Raw genomic sequence first — 23676 nt, forward strand, 5'->3', positions numbered from 1 at the left:
TGTCTGTAACGACCACTGTTCACGACGTACCTACGATAGACATTTAAACTGTGGGGTCACCAAAGGTTTCTTAACGCCTTTAATTATAAAATAATTCGAAAAATTAATCAGGAATTACCTTTATGTTTTGATTTATACAATTGATATTAATCAAAACATCGTGTTATTCCTGATTAATTTTTCGAAATACTTTATTAAGGTGTTGAGGACCTTTGGTGACCCCATAGTTTAAGTGTCTTTAAAAAGTACACAGTGAGCAATGGTCGTTACATACAAACGTTCACCTAAATTGTCCCAGTCAATGGATGAATTTAATGTTTCAATCAATGGCCACAGCCACACTGTTTTGAATTTCATTCTATTAACTATAAGCGGAAAACAAAGGAACAACAGGATCGAAATAGCCAACGCGCCAGATGACCAAAAGGGGAATCCGTATCATAGCAAAATACATCTCGGTCAACTTTGCCTGAGGAATGCAATGAATGTTTTTACGATCTTGACTGGCTATACAGCTAAGGGAGTTGAAAACATGGTTTTGTAGCATTTGAAGTTCAATTGCTATAAAAGACCTTTATTTAATCGAATCGATGTCTTGAAAGTTCACCATTAGTCTTGTATTATCCCGCTGTGTTATAAATATATCAATGATTTTTTTCTCAACTTAATTCAGCGGTCACATTTATTAGTTGGTCAGTTTAGTTTTTTTTGAAAATTAAATCAAACTTTAAATAAACAACGTAAAAAAGCAGTTTCCGCTAATGCCTTTTTTCACAATTTTTGTTTTTAAACAAAACATCTATTTTTGTGTATTTCTATATATATGAAAAAATATGGCTTATCTCATTAAACATCATGTCATAGCTTGTGTTTCAGTCAATTAGAAATACAATATTCCTATTTATATTACTTGTAGAAATGGAAGGCCTCAATCAATGATAGTGGGGAGAGGGGTCTTGGTACCGCTGAAGTCTCCAGCGATTGCACGACAGAGTTCTGCTAAGAGGATAGCGGGTCGAAATCCCCTTGAAGTTCACTGAATATGGAGACAGCATACAATGATAACATAATAGAAAAATGTCCACATTTCATTCAAAGTGTAAATCTCCGATATTACTGTGCCAATTGATACCAAACCACATTTAAGAGGGTTTTCCTACTTTATGTTTTGTCTCGATTGACATGTTACATAGAAAAACGAAATAATCTCACTTCCCCCATGCACACTCTTTCTCAAGTCTTTAATCTTCGTATAGAAAAGAAGCATTTCTCACAGAAGACGCTTGTTACAGGAAGAATATACCTTTTCTGATGTTTTGGGTAGAATTCTGGATGTGCATTAACTAAAGTTTCCCGCAAATAATTGCAAATCATCTTTGTCATTTATTTTCCGTCTTCTATCTTCTTTATCAAGTTTTCATTATCCTGTAGATCCGGTCAAATAACCAACAGAATGTTGTATGTAAGTTTGTTAAGCTTTAATTGAACAATTTATTGGTTTTACATCATTTGACTCTGATCTGAAGGAATCGTTCTTCGAGATCTAAGCAAATATGATCCACAGCTTCTGTAGTTTGTGGTTCTCACTGTGCATACGCTATAGTTTCTCTTCTTATTAATGAACATTTTACCGGTGACGGGTTAATGTTTTTAGCGCGGAAAATATTATTTAATAATCAAAAAAGGAGAAAAAACATGAAAATGAAATGCAGCAACTAAATTATAAGTAATATGTAACGAATTAAAATGAACAAATTTCAATAGAACAAAAACACTAAAGAAATTGTGTCACTTGCCTCAATGAATGTCACGGCCTTGGGGAAAATATTGAAAACAAATATTAAACTGAATTGGAAAACATTTAAATGCATTTGTCTTTCAATTTAAATTTTAAAACACAGATGTAAGAAACTGTGATATCAACATATCTTAACAAATATTTGTATCATTTATCGTCAGTTGTGTCATTTCAATTACACAGTGATAACTAATTTTTCAATGAAATTCCAACAACGCGGAATTTTACCATACAGATCTTCTCTATGATGAAGTAAAGTTAGACTGCAGCGGTGGAATGTTTTGCATTGAATCTGAAATGAATGAAATCAATGAATGAATTCATAAGCCTTATTGTTTTGTTGAACATAAACAAATATTGTCATCGTTGGAGAGAGAAAAATTTGCTTTGGTGTTTTTTTTTTTGTTTTTTTTTCCATGTGTTTATACCACTTCTTCATGTTTCTATGTACTAATTTTGTGTTATGGATTGATTAACCATATTTTTGTTTTTTCTTTGACTTCAATGAAACTCCTACCTTGTGATGTAGTTCTTTTCTATATTGTAATTTTTATTATAACGTTTTGTAAAAGACACTTTTTGAAAACCATAAACACCATTATGATTTAAAGTAAAAAAAGGGTAACTTTTGCAAAACATAATTTTTACTCTACACATCCAGTTCTACAATAATTTGACATTATGGGTATTATTTCAGACGCATTAATTCAATACGCTATATAAGGGTATGTGAAAAAAATGTGTTTGTTTGAAATACAGGCAATGTTGTAAATTGATGTTACAAACTAAAACCGAGGGAAATACATCAGCTATAGGGGAACACTGAAGTGCAAAAAAAATCAAAGAAAAAACGCCAACATACATAGCACAAACTATTTGATAACAACTGATATATTCATGACTTAGTACAGAACATTTTAAGAAAAAAGGCTGAATCTGGTTAAATAGCTTGCCAAACCTCCCGCTTTATGAAAATGTTAAAAAGTATCGCTGAAATGGCATCACTGCATGACAGAAATACAACACAATCACACGCAAGAACATTCATCACAATGACACGTTCAATCAAATAATATAGTTTTCGACACAAACTGATTTGCTAGACTGACTGGACGGATGGAAAAACAAACAGACGGACGGACGGAGAGCAAACCTAAAGTCCCTTTCGACTTCGTCGGTATGGGACTAATAAGGAATATATTCCAGCAACAAACACAGGATATAAAAAACTACAAACGATAACACATATCAGATCATCGAACCGAACCCATAAAAAGAACACAGCACAGTCTTCATTTGTCGTTCTCGACGCCAAAATTAAACCAGTTTATTCTATACAACCATACACAAGTAATGCAACTATTATCCAGGTATGTTGATTTTAAAGTCGTTCACATAAGGTTTCTTTTTCTTTTTCTTTTTTTGTAGACTTAGCTTTGATTTTTTATTACCATATATTGTCAAGCTTGGTAAACTCATAATTGTTTCTCAGTAACTCAATATACGATGCTGGCCCATGCTGAACCTATTGACCTTGTTTGTTTACATTCAAATTCCAATGGCGTCAAAATCACGTGATGTAAAATCGTTCTACCCAATCAAATTGCTCTATTGTCAAATATGTGATTTTTCAGCCTTCGACAATTACATTATTTGTTTGTGGGATATTGCTTTAAAATAGTTTGCAATAATTTTGGGTTTTATTCAACAGGAAACCTCTTTTTTTGCCATCCCTTTCGACATCAACGGAATTTTGTATGAATATTAACCTACAGTCAGGATGGTCAGAATATCGATCTTTTTAAAATTAATCTTCTTTTTTTTCAATGAAAAGTAAATGTAAATTGTTGTTTTATTAACCTACTCTATATTCCTGCACAAAATTATAGCAGGGACATCGTTTTTTCATATAGTTTTCCTTTCATTTTTGTTGGGCTTTTTTCGCGGGAAAATCGCAAAAGACGTAAGGAGCTTGTCATTTTTAAATTAATAAAATAAATAGATTTGCTTGACCTGTATTGCCTGCCACAAGATTGATGACGCTGAATGGAATGTACACAAAGCAATGGAGGATGGAAGTGGGATTTTGTGATGTTCTAGAATTTTTTTAGACATTCGGAAGTCGGGATTGAAACGGTCATTCGAAAATTTGCATTTTTGAGCAATACTTGAGAATAACAGTGAAAACTTACCTTTAGACATTTTTTTTTATTAAAAAAACATGTTCTGTACTAATTTACTACGCTGGAAGTGTATTAAGTTCAAACACACATAACGAACGAACTAACAAGATGACCGAATTTAGACAACGGTGGGATATCTCTTTTAATTATACTAGCTGTATATTCAATCAAATTAATCTTAATCAAATCATGTTTGAAAATGCATCATCAGCTAGGTAAAATAAAATTTTCATTACTTGCTATGACTTATATGAAAATTAAAAGATGTGATAGGATTGCCGATGAGAGCAATATCCAACATAGACGAAGAAAGGCTTCAACAATGATCAAAACCAATATAAATATGAAACAATTACAATAAGCAGAAAACAATGACCTAAATTATGCTTAAAACTATCAAACAAAATCAACTTATATCTGACAGCAACCAACAAGTACAAACGGGCTCCTAACTTCCTAAATTAGACGATAAGATAAATAAGGTACTTCATATTTACCATGACCAGGTGCAGTCGGAGTTTCTCTTAGTTGTTGATTATTTATTGCGTTTAACTCTGGTCGTTTTGCTCCTAAATGATAACAAGAAATACTATAGCATCATCAATGTCGTTAAACATATTTTCAAATAACAAAAAAAATCCTGGAAAAATGTCGAAAGTCTAGAAAAATAAGCATTAAAATGGTATTGTTGGTGTTAATAGAATCTAGTTTATGTGCTTGCCCTTAGAAAATACGAACATTCTTCAACACGATATTTACTCATATAAGTCCATGTATCAGTAAAATACAGATAAACAGGTAAAACAAATTACCAAAATTTCCTTCTAGATACTAGCTTTTGATTATAAACAAGCTTCTGTCCAAGTTTGATACAAATCCAGGATAGTTTATGTTATGTTTCCTAGCAGAAAAACTAAGTCCATTTATATGTTAAATACGTAAAAATGAATAATTTTTTTCAAATTTACTTCTAGATACTAACTCTTGATCATAAACAAGCTTGCTTCCCAAGTTTGGTAGAAATCCAGGATAGTTTATGAATGTTATAAAAAATTTTAAAACTTTAACCAGAGAGTGAATGTAATGTGTCCTTGCAGAAAAACCAAGTCCATTTATAAGTAAAATACGGAAAACAGGATTTTGATTTAGAAAATTTACTTCTGGATACTATCTTGTGATCATTAACAAGCTTCTGTCCAAGTTTGGCAGAAATCTAGGCATTTTAAGAAAGTTATTAAAATTTCAAAAACTTTAACAACGGAGTGAATATTTGTGGACAACGCCGACGACGACGACGGAATGTAGGATCGCTATGTCTCGCTTTTTCGAGAGAAAAAAAAGTGGACGGCTCGACAAAAAGGCAACTGAAATTCCCAGTGACATCAAAATCATTATCAAGCATCTTTATTAAAGGGAGATATATTAGTATTTCATAGTCAAACGAATGAAATATTTTTTTCATCTGATTGTGTATTTATAATGCCTCTGTAAAAAAAATCATAACTTACATGGAAATTTAGAGCCTTTGACATAAACCTTTCAAATTCATATTCATTAACAATATGTACAAATTGCATTATTTCTTATATTGGGATTGTTAAAGTTTAGAACATATTTATGTCAACAAACATTAAAACAAGCAAGTTAACAACCTGCAAAAATGCATGTTCTTTATTTACATTCTGAAAATGAATGAAGCTAATCTAGTATGAACTTTAAAAACAACTGACCTGCTGCTTCATCATACGTGGGCAGATTTCTGCTGTTTGCATTGCTTCCACTGCTTCCTGGAATTTGCAGATGTCCAAGGTGATTGATGACTACAAGCGCAATACATTTTAGAATAACCAACATACAAATCCTTCATCAATAGAACCAAAATGGAGGCTAACGAATCAATCAATATTTGCTTATAATTTATTGGATGTAACACGTCTTCTGATTGGCTGACAGTGTTTTGTCTATCAACTCATATACATAATTTGTTCATGTGACCGTGCCGTTATCAACTGTTTTTTAATGCTTTACTCCAGTTTAAAATGGAATTTAGAATTAGATTATAAGGAATGGCTGTAATATTTTTTCTGTTACTTCGTAATGACATTAAAGTTTGGTGCTCACTTTGAAATAATCCTCTACGTGGGTTAATCGGTGTGCAAATAATTTTTTATGTTATTTCTTCATAAATTAATGAGTTGATGAAAAACGTACAACGACATGGCAAAACAATTAAAAACGCTCAAAAGATACATAACAGAATATTAAATACAACACTATAAAAACTAAAACCTAGCAACACAAACTCTACCAAAGTAATGGGGGATATCATGTGATTTAATCATTACCAAAGGGTTGTAAAACCTGCCAAATTCTCCCTTTAAGACGTACAATGTACTCTCTTCTGGCGAATAGTTACTAAGTCCGGTCTAGTAAGTTCAGCGAATAAAAAACACAAATTGGCAACTTGGCACCAAAATAAAAAAAATGACTGAAACACGAGTAGAAGGTTTAGTGTGTTGGATAACCTGATTCAATCTACCACTTACATACGAAAATGCAGGTTTTACATCACCAATTGCTCCTTTACGTATAAATTATTAAGACTTTTCTGAGACTATCCGGATAGCATTTACTTAAAAATATATTTTATCAAAGAAAAGCAAATTAGGTGAAAATTTTTTGCTTTGAATATAATATTTGATAAAAAATGAGGAAACTATATTTTGACAGAAAATGTCAGTTAAAATAACATGTACCCGGATATCGGTTGACAAATTGAACATATTGTTCCTGGCCAGTATAACTATTCTGATATGTTGGCCAGGATCTCATCGGAGATGTTGTCCGCTGCTTCTTGTATTTCTTTACACACATGACGACCAGGGCAATAATCAAGCTGATGCACACTACCGTGAGTATCATCAAGAAGGCAAAGCTTCCTTTACCCTGCTTGAAAGGTTCTATTTCTGAAAGAAAATAAACATAGGAATTTATTGTATACCATTTTATCAAAAATGATTAATATTATTTAAAACAAAAACTGGAAGCCATCAGCATGCATGGTTTATGTGAATGTGACTGATTAACTTATGTAAATGCCAACTACATTAGTGTATGTGCAATTGTAATCTTTTCTTCTGTGATTAGAGCCAAACTATCTATGTCTAATCAATTCAAAGCATTAGGTATCCTTAAACGTACGTCTGTTGCTCAGTTTAACCAACATACATTGATAAACTGTGGCGAGTATTGCTCTTACGCACAAATGCAAAAACGTTAATTCAATTCTATTTGTTTAACTTTTGCTCACACATTGTTGACAATTTAATGGAATTATGTGCGACTGTCAAGCAAGTGAGAGGTTTAGCAATTCAGCTATAGAACAAAGTTTCCATTTGTTCGATGTGTTTTGTTCGAAATATTTGATGAGGAATATTTTGCTTTGAATTTCCCGTGGGCTTTTTTTGTTGGTTTTTTTTTGGGGGGGGGGATCTTAATTTTTATTAACATAATCTATATTTAGAAGAATTTTAGGAAACCATCCCCACTTCACAAATATTGCATACTTTAGAGAAAATAAACACCGGTTTGAGGAATATATAAATAGGCGTAACCAGCACTTCAAATCTTTAGGTTCTGAGTAGGGATACAAGGATTTTATAAAAAGAAATACAATTCAATTTCCTTGTATTGAGTCCGTAGCTTGACTGGTTTATAGACTTATGTTATAATTCATGTCTTATTTAAAACTATATATTTTCATTTCGTATTTATATTGAGTCCATATAGCTTGTCAGGTTTATACACACTTTATACTTTGTGCCTCGATCATTAGTATATACGTTTTCACTTCTTATTTCACAGTTGTATTGTACGTACTGCTACAGTGAGTATTTTGACCCCAGCAATTAGCTCCATCAAAGTGGAAGAAACAAGTCTGGAAATAGGAACATTGATCCTGACATACATCCTCTTTAACTTCTTCTGACTATAAAGAGACAAATAAATCACAATTGACATTTTGTCCTGAAAAAATTTAAATATGAAACTTGACTAGTTCATGGTTTCTAATCCTGGTTACGGTAAAAATAATTTATGTTTCTTCATTTTTGCCTTGACATTTTGCACCAATTATTAGAACTGAACTTTGAAAGAAATTTGAATGCAAAACCACTGACAGTCCCCATTTTTGAGTTATTGCCAGTTAAATGTATTTGTTTTGACCATTTCTTATTATCATGATAAAGGCCGATTGCATGAAGGTAAATACATGCAAAGAATGAGTTTTCAGCATACTTTATGTATGAACATGACCTGGCTCATTTTGTTGTGAATGTGATTAAAGTTTTTTCCCACTTATAATGGGTCTATTCAAATCTTTCAAGTTATGAGCGTGTTATATGCATACTACCAGAATTGTGACAACTATGCGATTCATATAACTCAAAATAATTTAAAAACATGTATAAGCAAAATAAAATCACAAAAATATTGAACTCCTATGAAAATTCAAAAAGAAAAGTTCCTAATCAAATGGCAAAATCAAAAGCTCAACCACATCGAAACGAATGGATAATAACTGTCATATTCCTGACTTGGTACAGGCATTGCTTTATGTAGAAAATGGTAGATTAAGTCTGGTTTTATAGCTAGCTAAACCTCTTATTGTATGACAGTTGCATACAATTTAATTGTATTGACAATGATGTGTGAACAACACAAACAGACATAACAGGCATAAATGTCACAAATAGGGGTACAGCAGATAACATTGTGTTATTTTCTCATTAGAGCCACGTCATATGTAAAACGGAAACACGAAAAGGTATATAAACAAAGCATAAAGACAAAAATGAAACATGCCAATACAAAAATAATCATAACCGTTACCTTTCAATATTAATAAAAACCTAGGATGAATATTGGCCTTAACAATTGGAGTATTAGGCCAACACAGAACAACTTTTCTTTATTTATTTCCTTCCTTATTTTTTTATTTTGTATATCACTGTCATGTGTATGTTTCTACTATAAGCATGTCCTGTCAATTTAGTCTACATGTAGCAAGGACTTCTTGTACTTTATTTTGCCTTTTAAACTTCTTTAGCGTCAGTGATTGGTCTTTGTAGTCTTCAGTACAAAATATTAATCCTGGTATAAATGATAAGTCTGTTTGTATCCGTTGATTTTGATTTCATTAAAATATTACGTACCGAGCATTCCCCTAGGTGCATGCTACAATAATAACTATCAGCACATAACGAATATTCTACGTGTTTCGACGACGATAAAATCTTCCGGCTGAGGAAAGATAAGGCATTTTCTTTGCTGAGCCCTGTCAGAAAATAAATGAATGTTATCATTACATATAATTTCTTTCAATAAACATTTCAAAAACAAATGTTTGGCCTTATGTAGACATGTATGTTTTTGTTATCTTTACTGAGTTACTGTCCCTGGTCTTTGAAAAAAAGAAAGGACTCTGTTAACTGGAGGCTTATAATGGTAACCAGGGTATGATCCAACTTTAATCAAATATGGGTTTTTACTGGTAGTTGTAGTATATAAGTTTCTTACTTGTTTCTTGTCTTCCGTTAACCTTCGAAATGGCAGCAACAAAACAGAAAACGATCTAAAAGTCAGATATATATAAATGTGAATGAAAGCAGTTTGAACAACGTCATCATTCAATGTTTTAATTTTCGTAGTCTCAATCCTGACCTCTTTTACTCGATGCAGCACCACCGAATTAAACTTTAGAATGTATTGCCTACGCATATGAATAATAAATACATTTTATTCTTCTTTGGAATTAACCATACAAAAATTACATTTCGCTCTGAAAATTATTTGAATAAAGATAGTTCTTTACCGCTGCAATATGTCCAGTTCAATTGAAATTTTAATCATTTCAAATCTAGATTATATGTCTCCTAAATAGTGCACTACAAACGTTTCAATAAATTATGTTGAAAATAGATCACACATTGGACTGAAATTTCAAAATTGGTAATATTTACAGCATTTTGTATTTGCAGATCACAAGTAGTTGTGTATATACAGGAATATCGTACTGATAATCTGCCTGGTACAATAGAACGAAGAATCTTTGATTTCTAAAATATTTCAGTACAAATTCAAACTAATATACTAAGATTACTTACAAATTTTGCCACCATTTTGGTATTTAAACTAACTTCTGTCGATTATATCGTATATATGTAATCAAGTAAGTAGACGCTGATTGCCAAATATCTGTCGTAATAAACTACTGCATTGAATAGAAGTACAGATTGACATGATATGATATAAAATATCCATTTAAAACAAATACATGCAGTTATTGTATCGCTTGGACTGTTGAATAGTTTTCAAATTATGAAAAAATATGAACAATTATCATTGTTTTCAGTAACGAATTATGCTTTGGTAATGGCATGATTTAAGTTCTATAGTAGTGTTTTCATCGCAGAACACCACCGCACACCACAAAACAGCGCCGAACACCAAACAAATGATCTAAAACTATGAAAATATTTTATAATCTAACCTTATCAATTTTTGAATTTAAGTAAAATTGTGAACAGATAAAAGGGAAACGAGACCACTAAATAACACCTAAAAGAATAAATACATTAAAACTGCAAAATACCCATGATTGTACTTTTTTATCCGGCATGTCTTTTTTCAGTTTTTTTTTTTAACTTTTGTTCTAATTAAATAAAGACAATTCTCCAAAACTGAGAAGTGAGGTATAATTCAATGATAAAACAACGCAACTTAGGTTGGGTAAACATTTAAACTAGACAAGATTGATTAATTATGTTGATTGTTCCGTTTTGAGTAAATCCCATTCCCTCAGTTTTGTTGGTTGACTTGTTCGGTCTCTTTTCAATCGATAAACAAAATGTGAAAATCAGTTAACTAATGTCTGCTCTATTTACAGTTGATAGATTTTATCTTAAACCTGTATGACGTGTTTGTATATTCCCTCTGATTTACGTTTAAAGAAGAAAATCTTAAACTCAATGACATTCTTGATCACTATTAAACACTGAGGTTGTGAATTTGAATCCCACTCGTGAAAATGAGTTCCCCCATTAACGTCAGGTGTTTCTACAAAAGGTGTTATGTTTATTATATCGACAGGGTACTAACATCTTGATACTTTGATTTAAAAATGGCACTTGTGATGTCATTATGGTATCTTATGCATGTCGAAAGTAAAATATTTGATAAAAAAAAAATATTTTACACATAGTTTTCGGACAGGATAGATACGAGCAGAGACATGAATATATAAGAGAGAGGCAAAAGATACCAGAGGGGCAGTCAACCTTATAAATCGAAAATAAACTGACAACGCCATCGCTAAAAACGAAAAAGACAAAAAGACAAATAATAGTACACAAGACCCAACATAGAAAACTAAAGACTAAGCAACATGAACTCCACCAAAAACTGGGGGTACTCGTATATGTCTCTGATACGAGCTACAACCTTCCCCAAAGAATATATTTCACACATAAACAACTTTATAAATAACTTTTATACCAATATATCTTTTTATGTAATACTGCTTCTATTAGCAGAAATATTAAATGCTCAAAATGAGGCTATTTCCAGAGTTATCAGTTTGAAGTCTAAATGCAAGTGTGCAAGGAAACACGCAAAAATAAATACTGATATATCTTGTGAATATCTGATGAATGTTATTTGGTAGATTTATAATACTTTTTCTCGAATTCAAGTGGCCAAAAAATAGCGATACAACCCTTCTGCTTTACGCATTTGTTTTAAATATCCATTCTAATAGTTTATCTCAAAACCATGGTAAAGCGAAATTGTATGACCCTTTTTGTAACAAGGAATTTCAAATAACCTTGGAGTAGATCAAATTTACTTACTTATTTTGCCTTCATTACAATATTCATGCATTCATCAACTCTAGGTAGAGACTGATTTTGTTGAAGTGTTAATATATCTTACAATGTGTAACAAATCTTCGTGACTTAGCATGTTTGATACTAAAAGATAAGTGGGCTCCGATTTACTATCCTTTTCGTTAATGGTGTACGGTAAAAACAATAAAACGTTTGTCAATCATAAAAGTTTCTGTTTCTGTCGTACTTAACATATCAAAATTGTTAGATAATGCATATTTCAAGTCATGGATATGAGTTGTTTTCATTCATTCGATGTGTTTCAGCTTTTGATTTTGGCATTTGATAAGGGACTGTTTTGAATTTTCATTAGAACCCGGTATTTTTGTTATTTATTTTTCACTACCAATATGTTCAAAAAGACAATTTTCTAATATTTAATCTATTTTTCATTTATCATAACGAGATTTATGAGGGTTCAGATGGATATTTTTAATCAGTATAACAGCCCTCACATCTACTTTATGATATGCAATATTATTAAGTGTCGTTTTATTTGGTGTTATTGGCAATATATTGATAGACTCGTAAAGTTTTGCTTAATTAAATGTGAGAAATTACAATTGTACAATTTCTATGCTCTTCAACTTTGTATTGTTTGGCATTATAACTATTTTGATACGAGCGTCACTGATGAGTCTTGTGTAGACGAAACGCGCGTCTGGCGTACTAAATTATAATCCTGGTACTTTTGATAGCTATTAACACGGTCAGGATAGTAGTTTGATATTACATACGCTCTGGTGATAGTCTCTCTTTTATAAATATTTTGATATGAGCGTCACTGATGAGTCTTATTTAGACGAAACGCGCGTCTGGTGTACTAAATTATAATCCTGGTACTTTTGATAGCTATTAACACGGTCAGGATAGTAGTTTGATATTACATACGCTCTGGTGATAGTCTCTCTTTTATAAATATTTTGATATGAGCGTCACTGATGAGTCTTATTTAGACGAAACGCGCGTCTGGCGTACTAAATTATAATCCTGGTACCTTTGACAACTATTATATGGTTTGATCATAGAAATATAACACACAATAACATTTGTATTGAGACATGTCAGAACAGTACGGTATTATCTTCATTGTATGCTGATTGTCTCTCTTTTGTATGATTTGATCATAAAAATATGACCCTCTCTTTCTATCAAACAAAGTATTTCGATAATCTTTTTGCCAACGATGTATGGTAAAAAAAATGAAACTGTTGTCAACCAATTATACTTCTTTCTCTGGACAACTTGTCATTCCAGAAGTTAATATCTGTAGGTTGTTTTTTTCTATGGTTAGCATGTCGATATGAACTTTTGTATTATGTATTTGTGTATTTCTTTGTCCTGAATGTTCTTGTATTTATGTGTACTATATTCCTGTAATGTTGTCATTTTAGTGGTATATTTAACATTACAATAAAAGCGAAAGGTTTGGCTAGCGACAAAACCAGGTTCAACCATTTTTTTTAATGTCCTGTACCAAGTCAAGAATATGGCTATTGTTATCTTATAGTTCGTTTCTGTGTGTGTTGCATTGTCATTTGTTTTTTGTTCCACTTGTGTGTATGTTATTTCGTCGTTTTCCGCTTATAGTTGAAGTGTTTCCCTCGGTTTCAGTTTGTAATTTGTTTTCTTTCAATCAAAATATGACTTTTGAACAGCGGAATACTTCTGTTGCCTTCATTTAAAGTCTCTGAACGTTTCATCGGCTTTTAATTATAGTTTTATTTCTTAATTCCGAACCATAGTATTTTCAAAACTTCAAATGGGACTCTGGCACTAGGATTAAATTTGAGTTTGAACAAAATAAAACCTAACATTCTGTAGCCAATAAATAATTTCATCCAAATCCATAAAATTGGAACCTTGATCAGACAAAATATTTTATTCATACTTAAAATGGGGACAATGGTACATTGTACCACAACTTAATATGATTTTGATCTTAAATAAGCCACATGTGGAGCAGGATCTGCTTACCCTTCCGGAGCACCCCCAGTTTTTGATTGGGTTCATGTTGCTAAGTCTTTAGTTTTCTCTGTTTTTACTTCTGTACTATTATTTGCCTGTTTGTAATTTTATTTTTAGCAGTGGCGTTGTCAATTTATTTTCAATCTATAGTTTGACTGTCCCTCTGGAATCGTTCATCCCTCTTTTCAGTAACTTTTCATTTACGTGTTGTTAACACTTACAACATAATTCTTGACATCATTTGTATGATATATTTTATATTTAATTTTTTATGCTAGGTTTTTATAAACTTTTACAGATACAAATATTTATATTTATGCATCTGTTCATTGGCATAGAAAATTATAATCTTGTTATAGTTTTACAGTAGGTAGATCAGAGCTAATTCAATTAGAATACTTTTATGTAAATCATATTATGGACGCCTTAGTAATAAAGAGCCCAATTAAGAAGAGTTTCAAATTAAATCTGCACATTAAATGATATAACTGTAAATTTAGAAATTATTGCATGCATTTATTATTTCGATTTTGTCATTTAAAACCAAAACGTGATTCAAATTTTTGTGATTTTGTGTATTTCATGTAAAATAATATCAAAATGTGAGTTTATAAATTATTGCCAATATAACCCTGTCGCATTTTTCACAATAAAAACTTCACAAAATTTTCTGAATTTACAGTACCCATTTTTTTACACATCATATATGCTATTTACATTTGCTGTCTTCAGAACTTTATTTTGCTTAATTAAAATTTGTGAGGTGATGGTGAAAGGGAAGACTTGGAACAAGTTCCAAACTATAAAAAATAAAGACAAGACAGTTTTTTATGTTTTAGATTTAATAAATTAATATATTTGTAAATATATATTCATAATTTACAACACAATATAAATATACAAAGCACCACAATGAAATCACAGATCACATACTAAAAATTCGTTTTAAATTGAAAATCACATTATGGGAAGGATCACAGAATATACATTAAATTTTTCTTATCGTTTATTTTTAGACACCACAAAAACATTCATCACAAAATATATATAATATTCTGTGAGATCAAACAATTTATACAAATGCCACAAAGAACATTGAAAACAGATTATACATCAAGTTGTACATACTTTACACGAGTACATTACATAACAATTATAACCATAAAGCACTTTAAAAACAAACAAATAAATATTTACTTTAACTATTCATCTGCACTCTTGACAGGTTAAACAGATCAAGAATATATTTATATAAGTGACCATTCACAGCATAAAGTTAAAAATCTGACTTTATGTGGTCAAAATAGTTGACCAGCAGATTGCAGTCTTTCTCTCACAATTGTTTATTTTTCTTTTCTATTATCAAATTGGAACACTACTTCCAAGTCAGGAGAATAGACTTATTGTAATTATTTTTAAATGAGGTAGGTCTAATTTCCTGGAGGGTTGACCTCATGATTGAAACAAACACAAGAGAAAATAGCCCTACCTCTGTGTGAAATTATATGCAGTCTCCCAACAATATCTGGTATGCTACAACATAGGAGCTAAATCCATCATCTAGATATCATTCCAGTTGTGAATCTGCGACTCTTTTCACAAAAACTCTTATGATTAAAACATATCATAAGTTATACTGAAATGTGCATGACTTACAAGTAATTTTTCGAAGATATTAAGAAAATAGAGCTACCAAACATTTTACCATATGACATATCAAAACAGTGTAGGTAAAAATATCATTTTCTATCTTATAAAAGAAAATGTGTGTGTGTTCAGTGAAATGGTAAATATGATCATCATTTCAATCACTTTCTTCAGCCTCTTGATGAGATCCTTATTGTATACAAACATCAGGTTTCTATACAAATATTCATTTAGTTTAATAACAGTATCACAATTAATTGCACAATATGTTGTAGAAATTTAAATGCACCAATTCAAATACAAAACTTAGTAAATGAGTGGATGAAAATCTAAATATATATATAAAACAAATTTCAGTGGCTGTAGGGTGTTCAAGGGGTTGCTACCTCAACTCTTTTGGATGATCAATGCTTTCGAATAGGAACATATGGTATGAACCCCCCTTTTTAAACAACTGGATCCACCACTGAATTTACGTAAAAGTCAAGGTTGTTAAATTATAACAAATGCGAAACTTTGATTCATGCAGGGAAACCGATAAAAACAAATATATTGTAGACTAGTATTGATCCAAAAAATGTATATACAGAAACAATTTTACATCAGTTAAACCACACCACATCATCAGGTGATATTATTGAAGATTAAACTCTCCATGTCCTATGAGATTTGAAAAGACAATCTTTGTGATTGGACTTGATCAGTAAAAACTTAAGAATCTTAAAAACTACAGAGAAATTGTTGAAAACAATTTTGAAATCTTTGAAAAATAATGGAGAAATTCAGAACATAAAAAAAATTTGCAACATAATATTTCATCTTTAAAGGTGAAGGGTAATTGATAACATTTATTACTTAATGATTTTCATGATTTTTTAATTTTTTTATTAAGTAGATATAGTAGGCCCTACATCTTAATGAACACAATTTAGTGGATTTCAAATGTGTGAATACAGTGACAAGAAAAGATCAACAAGCACCTTCAATAATTTTAACATAGAAATATTAGCAGCAGTTGTCTTATTTTTGCTCCAAGTGTTCATCAACGAAAAAACTTGCTTACGAAATTGATACATTATATCATTTAACATATAAAAATGTAAAGAATAAAGACTTAACCTCAATGAAGCAAAAATAAGATGTGCTGCATAAATATTTTCATACACATGTTCAAGCAATTTTTGCCATCCTTTCATGTCCTTTCATTTAATGTTGAGTGTATGAAATGTTCAGACTGGTTGATGGACAAAAAATGTGAAATCTAAATGTCTACTTGAAATATTTTACAGGTGTAAAATTGATCCAAAATTCAAAATTCAAAAATTCATAATAATATCTTTAAAACACATGAATTTCTTGGAGATAAATTATTCTAAAAATATAAAGAATCACTAAAACTTTGTAATGTGATAGACCTGGAACAACAAATAAAAAACCCATGAACTTAACAATGATTTCAGCACACAAACTACTTCAAACTGGTATTCATGAGTGTTTATAATTTGACATGCTAAAAATCTGGTATCCAAGATTGTTTACTCATAAAACAATATATTTCTGTGATTTGAAAGAAAAGATGGATTACTTTGACAGTATTTGATTTCTATCAATAGTCTGATTGAACAAAAACAAATGAATATCTTGTATTACACCAATGTTGGACTAGAACAATAAGCAATATGATTCTTCATGATGCTTTTGGTCAGGAAATTATCCATGGAATTCTTAAGATTCACCTCTTAAAATTTGTTTGTATTTTATTTCTTCCTATTAATGTGCAACAATCTGAAAAAAAACAATCACAAAATTTGTAAGAGGAAGTCGTCATGAAATATTGAGATAACAATATAAGTAAATAGATGATAACTTATGTGTAAAATATAGGTCACAATCATCCAATTTTTTTGTTAATATGTCTAATAATGGTTGTATTGTATCGATTTTATGTGACTGGTATACAAGTGAGATGTCTAGCCAGCTATGATTTAAAACCAGGTTTAATCCACCAATTCTACATGAGAAAATGCCTGTACCAAGTCAGGAATATGACAGTTGTTATTATTCATTCCTTTGGTGTGTTTGAGCTTTTGATTATTCCATACACCTTATTACTTTTTGAAATCTGATCTGCTTCAACTTTTGACTTCAAACAACAATCACTTTTTCATTGTGGCGTCAGATATTTTCTATTATGACGTCAAAACTTTGTGGGAACTTTTGTGATGTCCAATAATGACAGACAAATAGTGATAAGATGTATAAGCTTAGGAACTTTGTGTTTAAAATTTTCCTCGAAGATTGGTATTTTTGTTAAACTAAACATTAATATCAATGCTTTGTAATAAAAATATAAGAATGTGTTCTGGAGATTTGACCTTAAACATGACATGTAAAAGTGGACAACAAACTAGCACAAAATGACCCTTGTATGCGGCTTTTAAAGATATTGCTATAAATTTATATACATAAAATACAATCTTCTCCTATAATTAACTATAGACCAGTGCTAGTGAGGGTCTTAAACTTGCAGAGTGTTTTTTTGCTTCATGTTGAAGGCCTCACTGTGACTTTAAGAAGAAGAGCAGCAATATAAGCGCTGATCCTTCACTTTTCCTGTGTTTTTTTTTGTGCTTGTACCGGTACCAATTTTGTGTAATGGATAGATACCCCATATCCTTTGTTTTTCTATTAAGACGATCCTTACCACACAGAAATGTCCATTTTTGCCTTTCTTCATACTATCTACTGGACCTTTCACAAAGTCTATAGTTCCTGCTTTACCTCCAGATAGTCCATGGCTAATGCTGAAAAAATGATTCTTATTTTGTTAGCTGTTCTCATGCGTAATAAACTGCTGTTTTACACCCTTTAAACATTTGATGTAAAAGCTATTTTACCACATTTATATTTCTTGATATCAATTTTTTTAATCTTATATACAAAATTAGCTTCAAATCTATAAATCATTATTTTTTTTGCTGACAAGTCACAGCTAACCTGAAATCTATATATTTGGCATTGTTTGAATGGAATTCAACATTGTCAGTGTGTATTGCAAGAAATACAGCAATGTTCAGTGAAGTATATCATGAAAATTCTGTTTTTTCTGAATAGAACATTGCTTAATTATGCATTAGACTGTATAAACTTTATCTTGTGTGTTTATATTTGATATTTGATATTTCCTTTTAATCATTTGGATTTTTTTGTATCATTTGTGAAAGTGATGCTTTGTCATATCAATGAACATAATACCTGTGATCACTTATGACCTGTACGACATCTGATTTCTTTCCTATCATGGCAAGTTTTGTTATAACCTCAATAACTTCCTCACTTCTTAATATCAAATCACCCTGAAATGAAGAATAATATCCATATTAATATAGCATTCATCTAAGAAATAACAGATTTTGTTAATGCGTTATGAAATTGACAATTTTTACAATATTAGCAAAAGTTGGTATAAAAAAGGGTTGCTGTCATCAATACATAAATTAATTTTACAGTAAAAACCTCTTAAACTGATGTCAAGATAAAAAAAGTTAGTCACAACAGGTACATGCTCATGTCATAACAAATATAACACAATATTTTCAACCTCCCAAATATGTTTTCTGAAATTCACACATAATTAAACAAGAATGTGCCTATAGTACACAGATGCTTCATGTGCACTCGCACTATAATTTTTTATGTTAAGTTGACTTTTGAAATTAGGGTCAAAACTCTAATTTGGCATTAAAATGAAAAAGATCATATCATTGGGAACTTGTATGTGTACTAAGTTTCAAGTCCATTGAAAATCAACTTCATCAAAAAGTACATTTACCAAACACTTTAACCTGAAGCAGGACAGACGGAGGAACAAATGGATGGGGGAACAGACGCACAGACCAAAAAACAAAATGCCACTATTAAACCTGACAATTTGCACATGAAAATGATGTCAATTAGGCCATCTGTCAAAAAAACATGTATAATACAAGTAATGTTAATCTGCACTTTTTAACCACAGGAATTCAGGAAAAATTGCTTCATCTACCTTATGTGGTCTTATTTTCTTCCATCAATGGACATTTTAAGTTTATAATTCTGTTCTAAGGAACTCACAGGATTCCCTAGAAGTGCATGTTGTCATATTTTACGATTTTGATAAATCTAATATTTAGATAACTTCTCTTTGTGTACTTTTTCTTTTTCCGCTGTAAAATTTTAATCCGTTCAAATGATTTGCTTTATTCATACATTAATTTCTGACAGGTTATCTAACAAAGTTTTCCTATGGTTGCCTTAATGTTTACATTATTTCTGTATTTTACAGCCTTTTCATTTCTTTACAATTCTTAAATTGCCAATTGCTCACTGCAAAGAATTATGCTCAAATCAGTGCTAACAGCCAATTTTGTCTTGCATTGAGTTGTAAGTTGTAAGCTGAAGATTATTGTTAAAAGTCTCCAGAAAACATTAAGATAAAGATCAGCAATAAAAGCACCAAGGTTTTGCCTCCTAATAATTCATCTGGTCCTACCTTGACTCCATTTTCGTCAGGCTTAACAGTAACAATAAATAATCCATCACCATGGCAACTGGATAATATACCTGCAATAATAGAATAACTAGTTTTCATGGCTGCAGGATTAATATTCTTACAGATCAACGTTAATAGTAAGTTCTTGTATATATTTTTGTATTTCTTGATAGTATATTTGAAAATTCAAATCAAATTTGGTTGAACATTAAGTCAAACTATGTTATATTCACTCATAATACTGGTATCAAAATATACTTTTTTGTTAAGTAAGTTTTATTACTTTGTCATGCTTTAAATGTTCATTTTGGCCAGACTTTTCCATGTTGTAACACAGCACAACATACATGTAAAACATGAAAATAAAGGGGACCACAACAAAATAAACAATATTCAATTCATATGACCATCTTGTAAACAGCAAAAAAAGCGTGGAAAAAATTATCAAAACAAAGAATATTGTTTCATGGAAAATTGTATGTCGCATAATCCAAATTTGCCTCAGAGAGTACATATTGAATATTAGCATTTTTGTTTTTGCGAGTTTTAAAGTCATGTCCATGATCTTAAAACTATTAGGCAGTAAGATTAAAGGGAAAATGTTTAAATTGCTGATAAATGTCTGTATCATACCTGTGATCTGATCATAAGGTATTTTGTCTTTCAGTGCACAGTCTTTATCTGTTACTAAATATAGATGTTGGTCTGTTAATATCATCAGCCTCTTCCTGGGTTTGTAACCATGACGATCAAACTTTGTTACTACAGAAGAGTACTGAAAAAGAATGAATAAACCCTTTTAATATGAATCGTTAATAAGCATAATAAATTTAAAATTCAAACAATAGAAGAACAACTCATCATTTTTGTATCAGCTTGTAAAATATTACATATATGGGCGTTTTTCAATAAAAACGTACTTTCTTGTCCCAGCCACTTTAAAAAAAATGTGTTTGATCTTTGCAAGAAATTTTTTGTGCAGTCAGTACATTGAATTAGATATAACATTTTTAAGCAAAGAAACAGTTTATTTTTTAGAGGGATTGATAAGATATTGATTCCTGAATGGTCCAAAACAACCAAAATGGCATGTCCCTAGACCGCCTGTTCAACATCCATACTCTCAAATATCGTAAAAAAATGTAGAAATAAATATTGATTTTACTTGATATAAGTTCTTTAATAATTCAAAAGTATGTTTAGAGCCAACATATTTTAATTTACAGCTTTTAACATAGGATTTTTTATTTTAGAAGGTGTGTCCCTAACACAATGTCCACTACGAAACAAAGTCATTAAAACTTGCTTATAAACAGTTTTATAAAATCAATGTAATTTTTTGTTTGCAAGAGATATAAACATTAGGGTCTTACAAAAGAAGTGATGCTTTTATAACGGCAATTAAACTGTTGGTAAAAAAAATTGAGCACATCAAATGGACCAGAGTGATACCGTATTTTTGTAAAATGTCCACTACGAAACGGGTCAAATCTCCTTCAGTAACTGGTTTTAAAATTATGAAAAAAATATCAGTGTACAGCTTAATAACGCTTTGATGAATACAGTCAGTCTTGTTACTATTGCAATATTGGGGTTGTGAGAAAAAAATAAAACATGTGAATACGTCCCCTACGAAACAAGTTTGGGAGAAAAACGTTTCGTAGCGAACACTACCACTACCATGCAGTCTTTTTTTACTCTTTTTTCGTGCAAAGCAAATAACAAAGGTTAGTTTAATGTAATTTTTATTATGATTTTATTAACATAGAATAGGGTTGATGTCAACTACGAAACTTTTTGTCCACTACGAAACGGTTTTGTCAACTACGAAACGCATCAAAATGTCCACTACGTAACATGAGTTGTACCTTCATATGTGAAGTACTGTCTAATCTTTATCGATAAAAAATGGTTCTCCAATTCAGAAAAAAATGAGATTTTTCTAGTATATAAAGTAAACAAACTGGAATGTCTATAGGAAACATTTACAAGAGGCTGTCACAACGACAGCAAACCGGATTTAAGAACCATTACTGATGAATGGTGAAAGTGAAAATCGTCAATATCAAATTTGACCTCCATTTTGTCATCAGTATCAACATATTAAAATTTGAAAAGCTTAGATTGAATGGTTCATGAGAAAATGCAACAACGTGAATGGAAACGCAATTTTACAATCTTTCAAGAACCATAACTCCTGAACGGTAGAAGTCAAAATCATCATTATTGAACTTGACCTCTATTTTGTCATCAATAACAACATATAAAAATTTCAAAAGCTTTGGTTGAATGGTTCATGAGAAAATGCACGGACACGACTGGAAACACCATTTTTCAATCTTTCAAGAACCATAACTCCTGAACGGTAAAAGTCAAAATCCTCATTATTGAACTTGACCTCTATTTTGTCATCAGTAACAACATATCAAAATTTGGGAACTTTGGTAGAACAGTTCATGCGTAAATGCACGGACATGACTGGAATCTCCATTTTTCAATCTTTCAAGAACCATAACTCCTGAACGGTAAAAGTCAAAATCGTCATTATTGAACTTGACCTCCATTTTGTCATCAGTAACAACATATTAAAATTTGGGAAGCTTTGGTAGAACAGTTCATGTGTATATGCACGGACACGACTGGAAACTCCATTTTTCAATCTTTCAAGAACCTTAACTCCTGAAGGGTAAGAGTAAAAATCGCCATTATTGAACTTGACCTTCATTTAGTTGTCAGTAACAACATATTAAAATTTTAAAAGCTTTGGTTGAAAGGTTCATGAGTAAATGCACGGACAACATTTGATTGCCGCCCGCCCGCCCGCCCGCCCGACCGCCTGCCTGCCGTACATCCCCAAATCAATAACCGACATTTTTGTCACAAAAATCCGGTTAAAAATTGCAAAAGTATGTGTTTAGAAGCAGTTTCGTAGGGGACAAAAGTCCCCTACGAAACAGTACACAAATTATGAAAATAATATAATTTTAAAGAGTATTTAAGATTGCACTTTTTGTTTACAAACAGGTCTATAATAGAGGTATTCAAAATAACTCTTGAAAATAAATTTTAGACTAGTTGATTTTCCATTTTTTTTAGGTCTGAAAGGAACGCTTTTATTGAAAAACGCCCATATATGAAATATATATTCTGATATTTCTATAGCATCACCAGAAATAATTTTGTAAGTACAACCATAACTCTGTTGATAAGTTGTTAAATATAATTTCAATCAGCAAATCAAAATTTTAAATTTTCTTACAATGTTAAAATTGCAATAACCCAAAGCAGTATTTTTTCATGAAAATTTCAATTAAGGAGAACGTGGACTTTATGCAGTTAAAAAGAACAAAATAAATAAAAGAACCAATCAAAGTTGAAATTTTATCCAAAATGACTTATCATCATAACAAAGGAGTAGGGGCATTAAGGCCTAATTTTGGCCCAAGAAAATGTTTGATAACTTTTTCAAATTGGCACATAATGTTTAGAAATACTTAGGGTCAATGAAAAACATTAAGATTTTTACATGATGACGTCACAATCATAATATGTACTGTTTTCACAAAAACGATAAAAATACAGAATTTATGCAGTTTTTCATCTTTA

General features: G+C 31.0%; 2 protein-coding genes across 7 annotated transcripts in view; both read right to left on the reverse strand.

Annotated features, from left to right (window-relative positions):
* Positions 1 to 478: 478 nt before the first annotated feature.
* LOC143075641 (uncharacterized) lies at positions 479 to 10199 on the reverse strand. Its single transcript, XM_076251137.1, has 8 exons — positions 10146 to 10199; positions 9559 to 9613; positions 9195 to 9316; positions 7861 to 7969; positions 6738 to 6947; positions 5712 to 5801; positions 4479 to 4550; positions 479 to 2090 (listed from the first exon to the last, which is right to left on the reverse strand). The coding sequence occupies exons 1-8, from the start codon at positions 10158 to 10160 to the stop codon at positions 2041 to 2043; spliced, it is 723 nt and encodes a 240-aa protein (XP_076107252.1). The 5' UTR covers positions 10161 to 10199; the 3' UTR covers positions 479 to 2040.
* A 4686-nt stretch (positions 10200 to 14885) lies between these two features.
* The window catches only part of LOC143075644 (unconventional myosin-Ic-like), a 64769-nt gene continuing 55978 nt past the window's right edge, over positions 14886 to 23676 (reverse strand). For all 6 annotated transcript variants that reach the window (XM_076251140.1, XM_076251141.1, XM_076251144.1 and 3 more), the window contains 5 exons: positions 20704 to 20845; positions 20071 to 20141; positions 18795 to 18895; positions 18244 to 18343; positions 14886 to 17324 (listed from right to left, as the gene is read on the reverse strand). In XM_076251140.1, the coding sequence (XP_076107255.1) occupies positions 17310 to 17324; positions 18244 to 18343; positions 18795 to 18895; positions 20071 to 20141; positions 20704 to 20845 (429 nt within the window). In that variant the 3' untranslated portion in view covers positions 14886 to 17309. The remainder of the gene's footprint in view (positions 17325 to 18243; positions 18344 to 18794; positions 18896 to 20070; positions 20142 to 20703; positions 20846 to 23676) is intronic.

Source organism: Mytilus galloprovincialis, chromosome 5, assembly GCF_965363235.1.
Source record: "Mytilus galloprovincialis chromosome 5, xbMytGall1.hap1.1, whole genome shotgun sequence".
Classification (NCBI taxonomy): domain Eukaryota; kingdom Metazoa; phylum Mollusca; class Bivalvia; order Mytilida; family Mytilidae; genus Mytilus; species Mytilus galloprovincialis.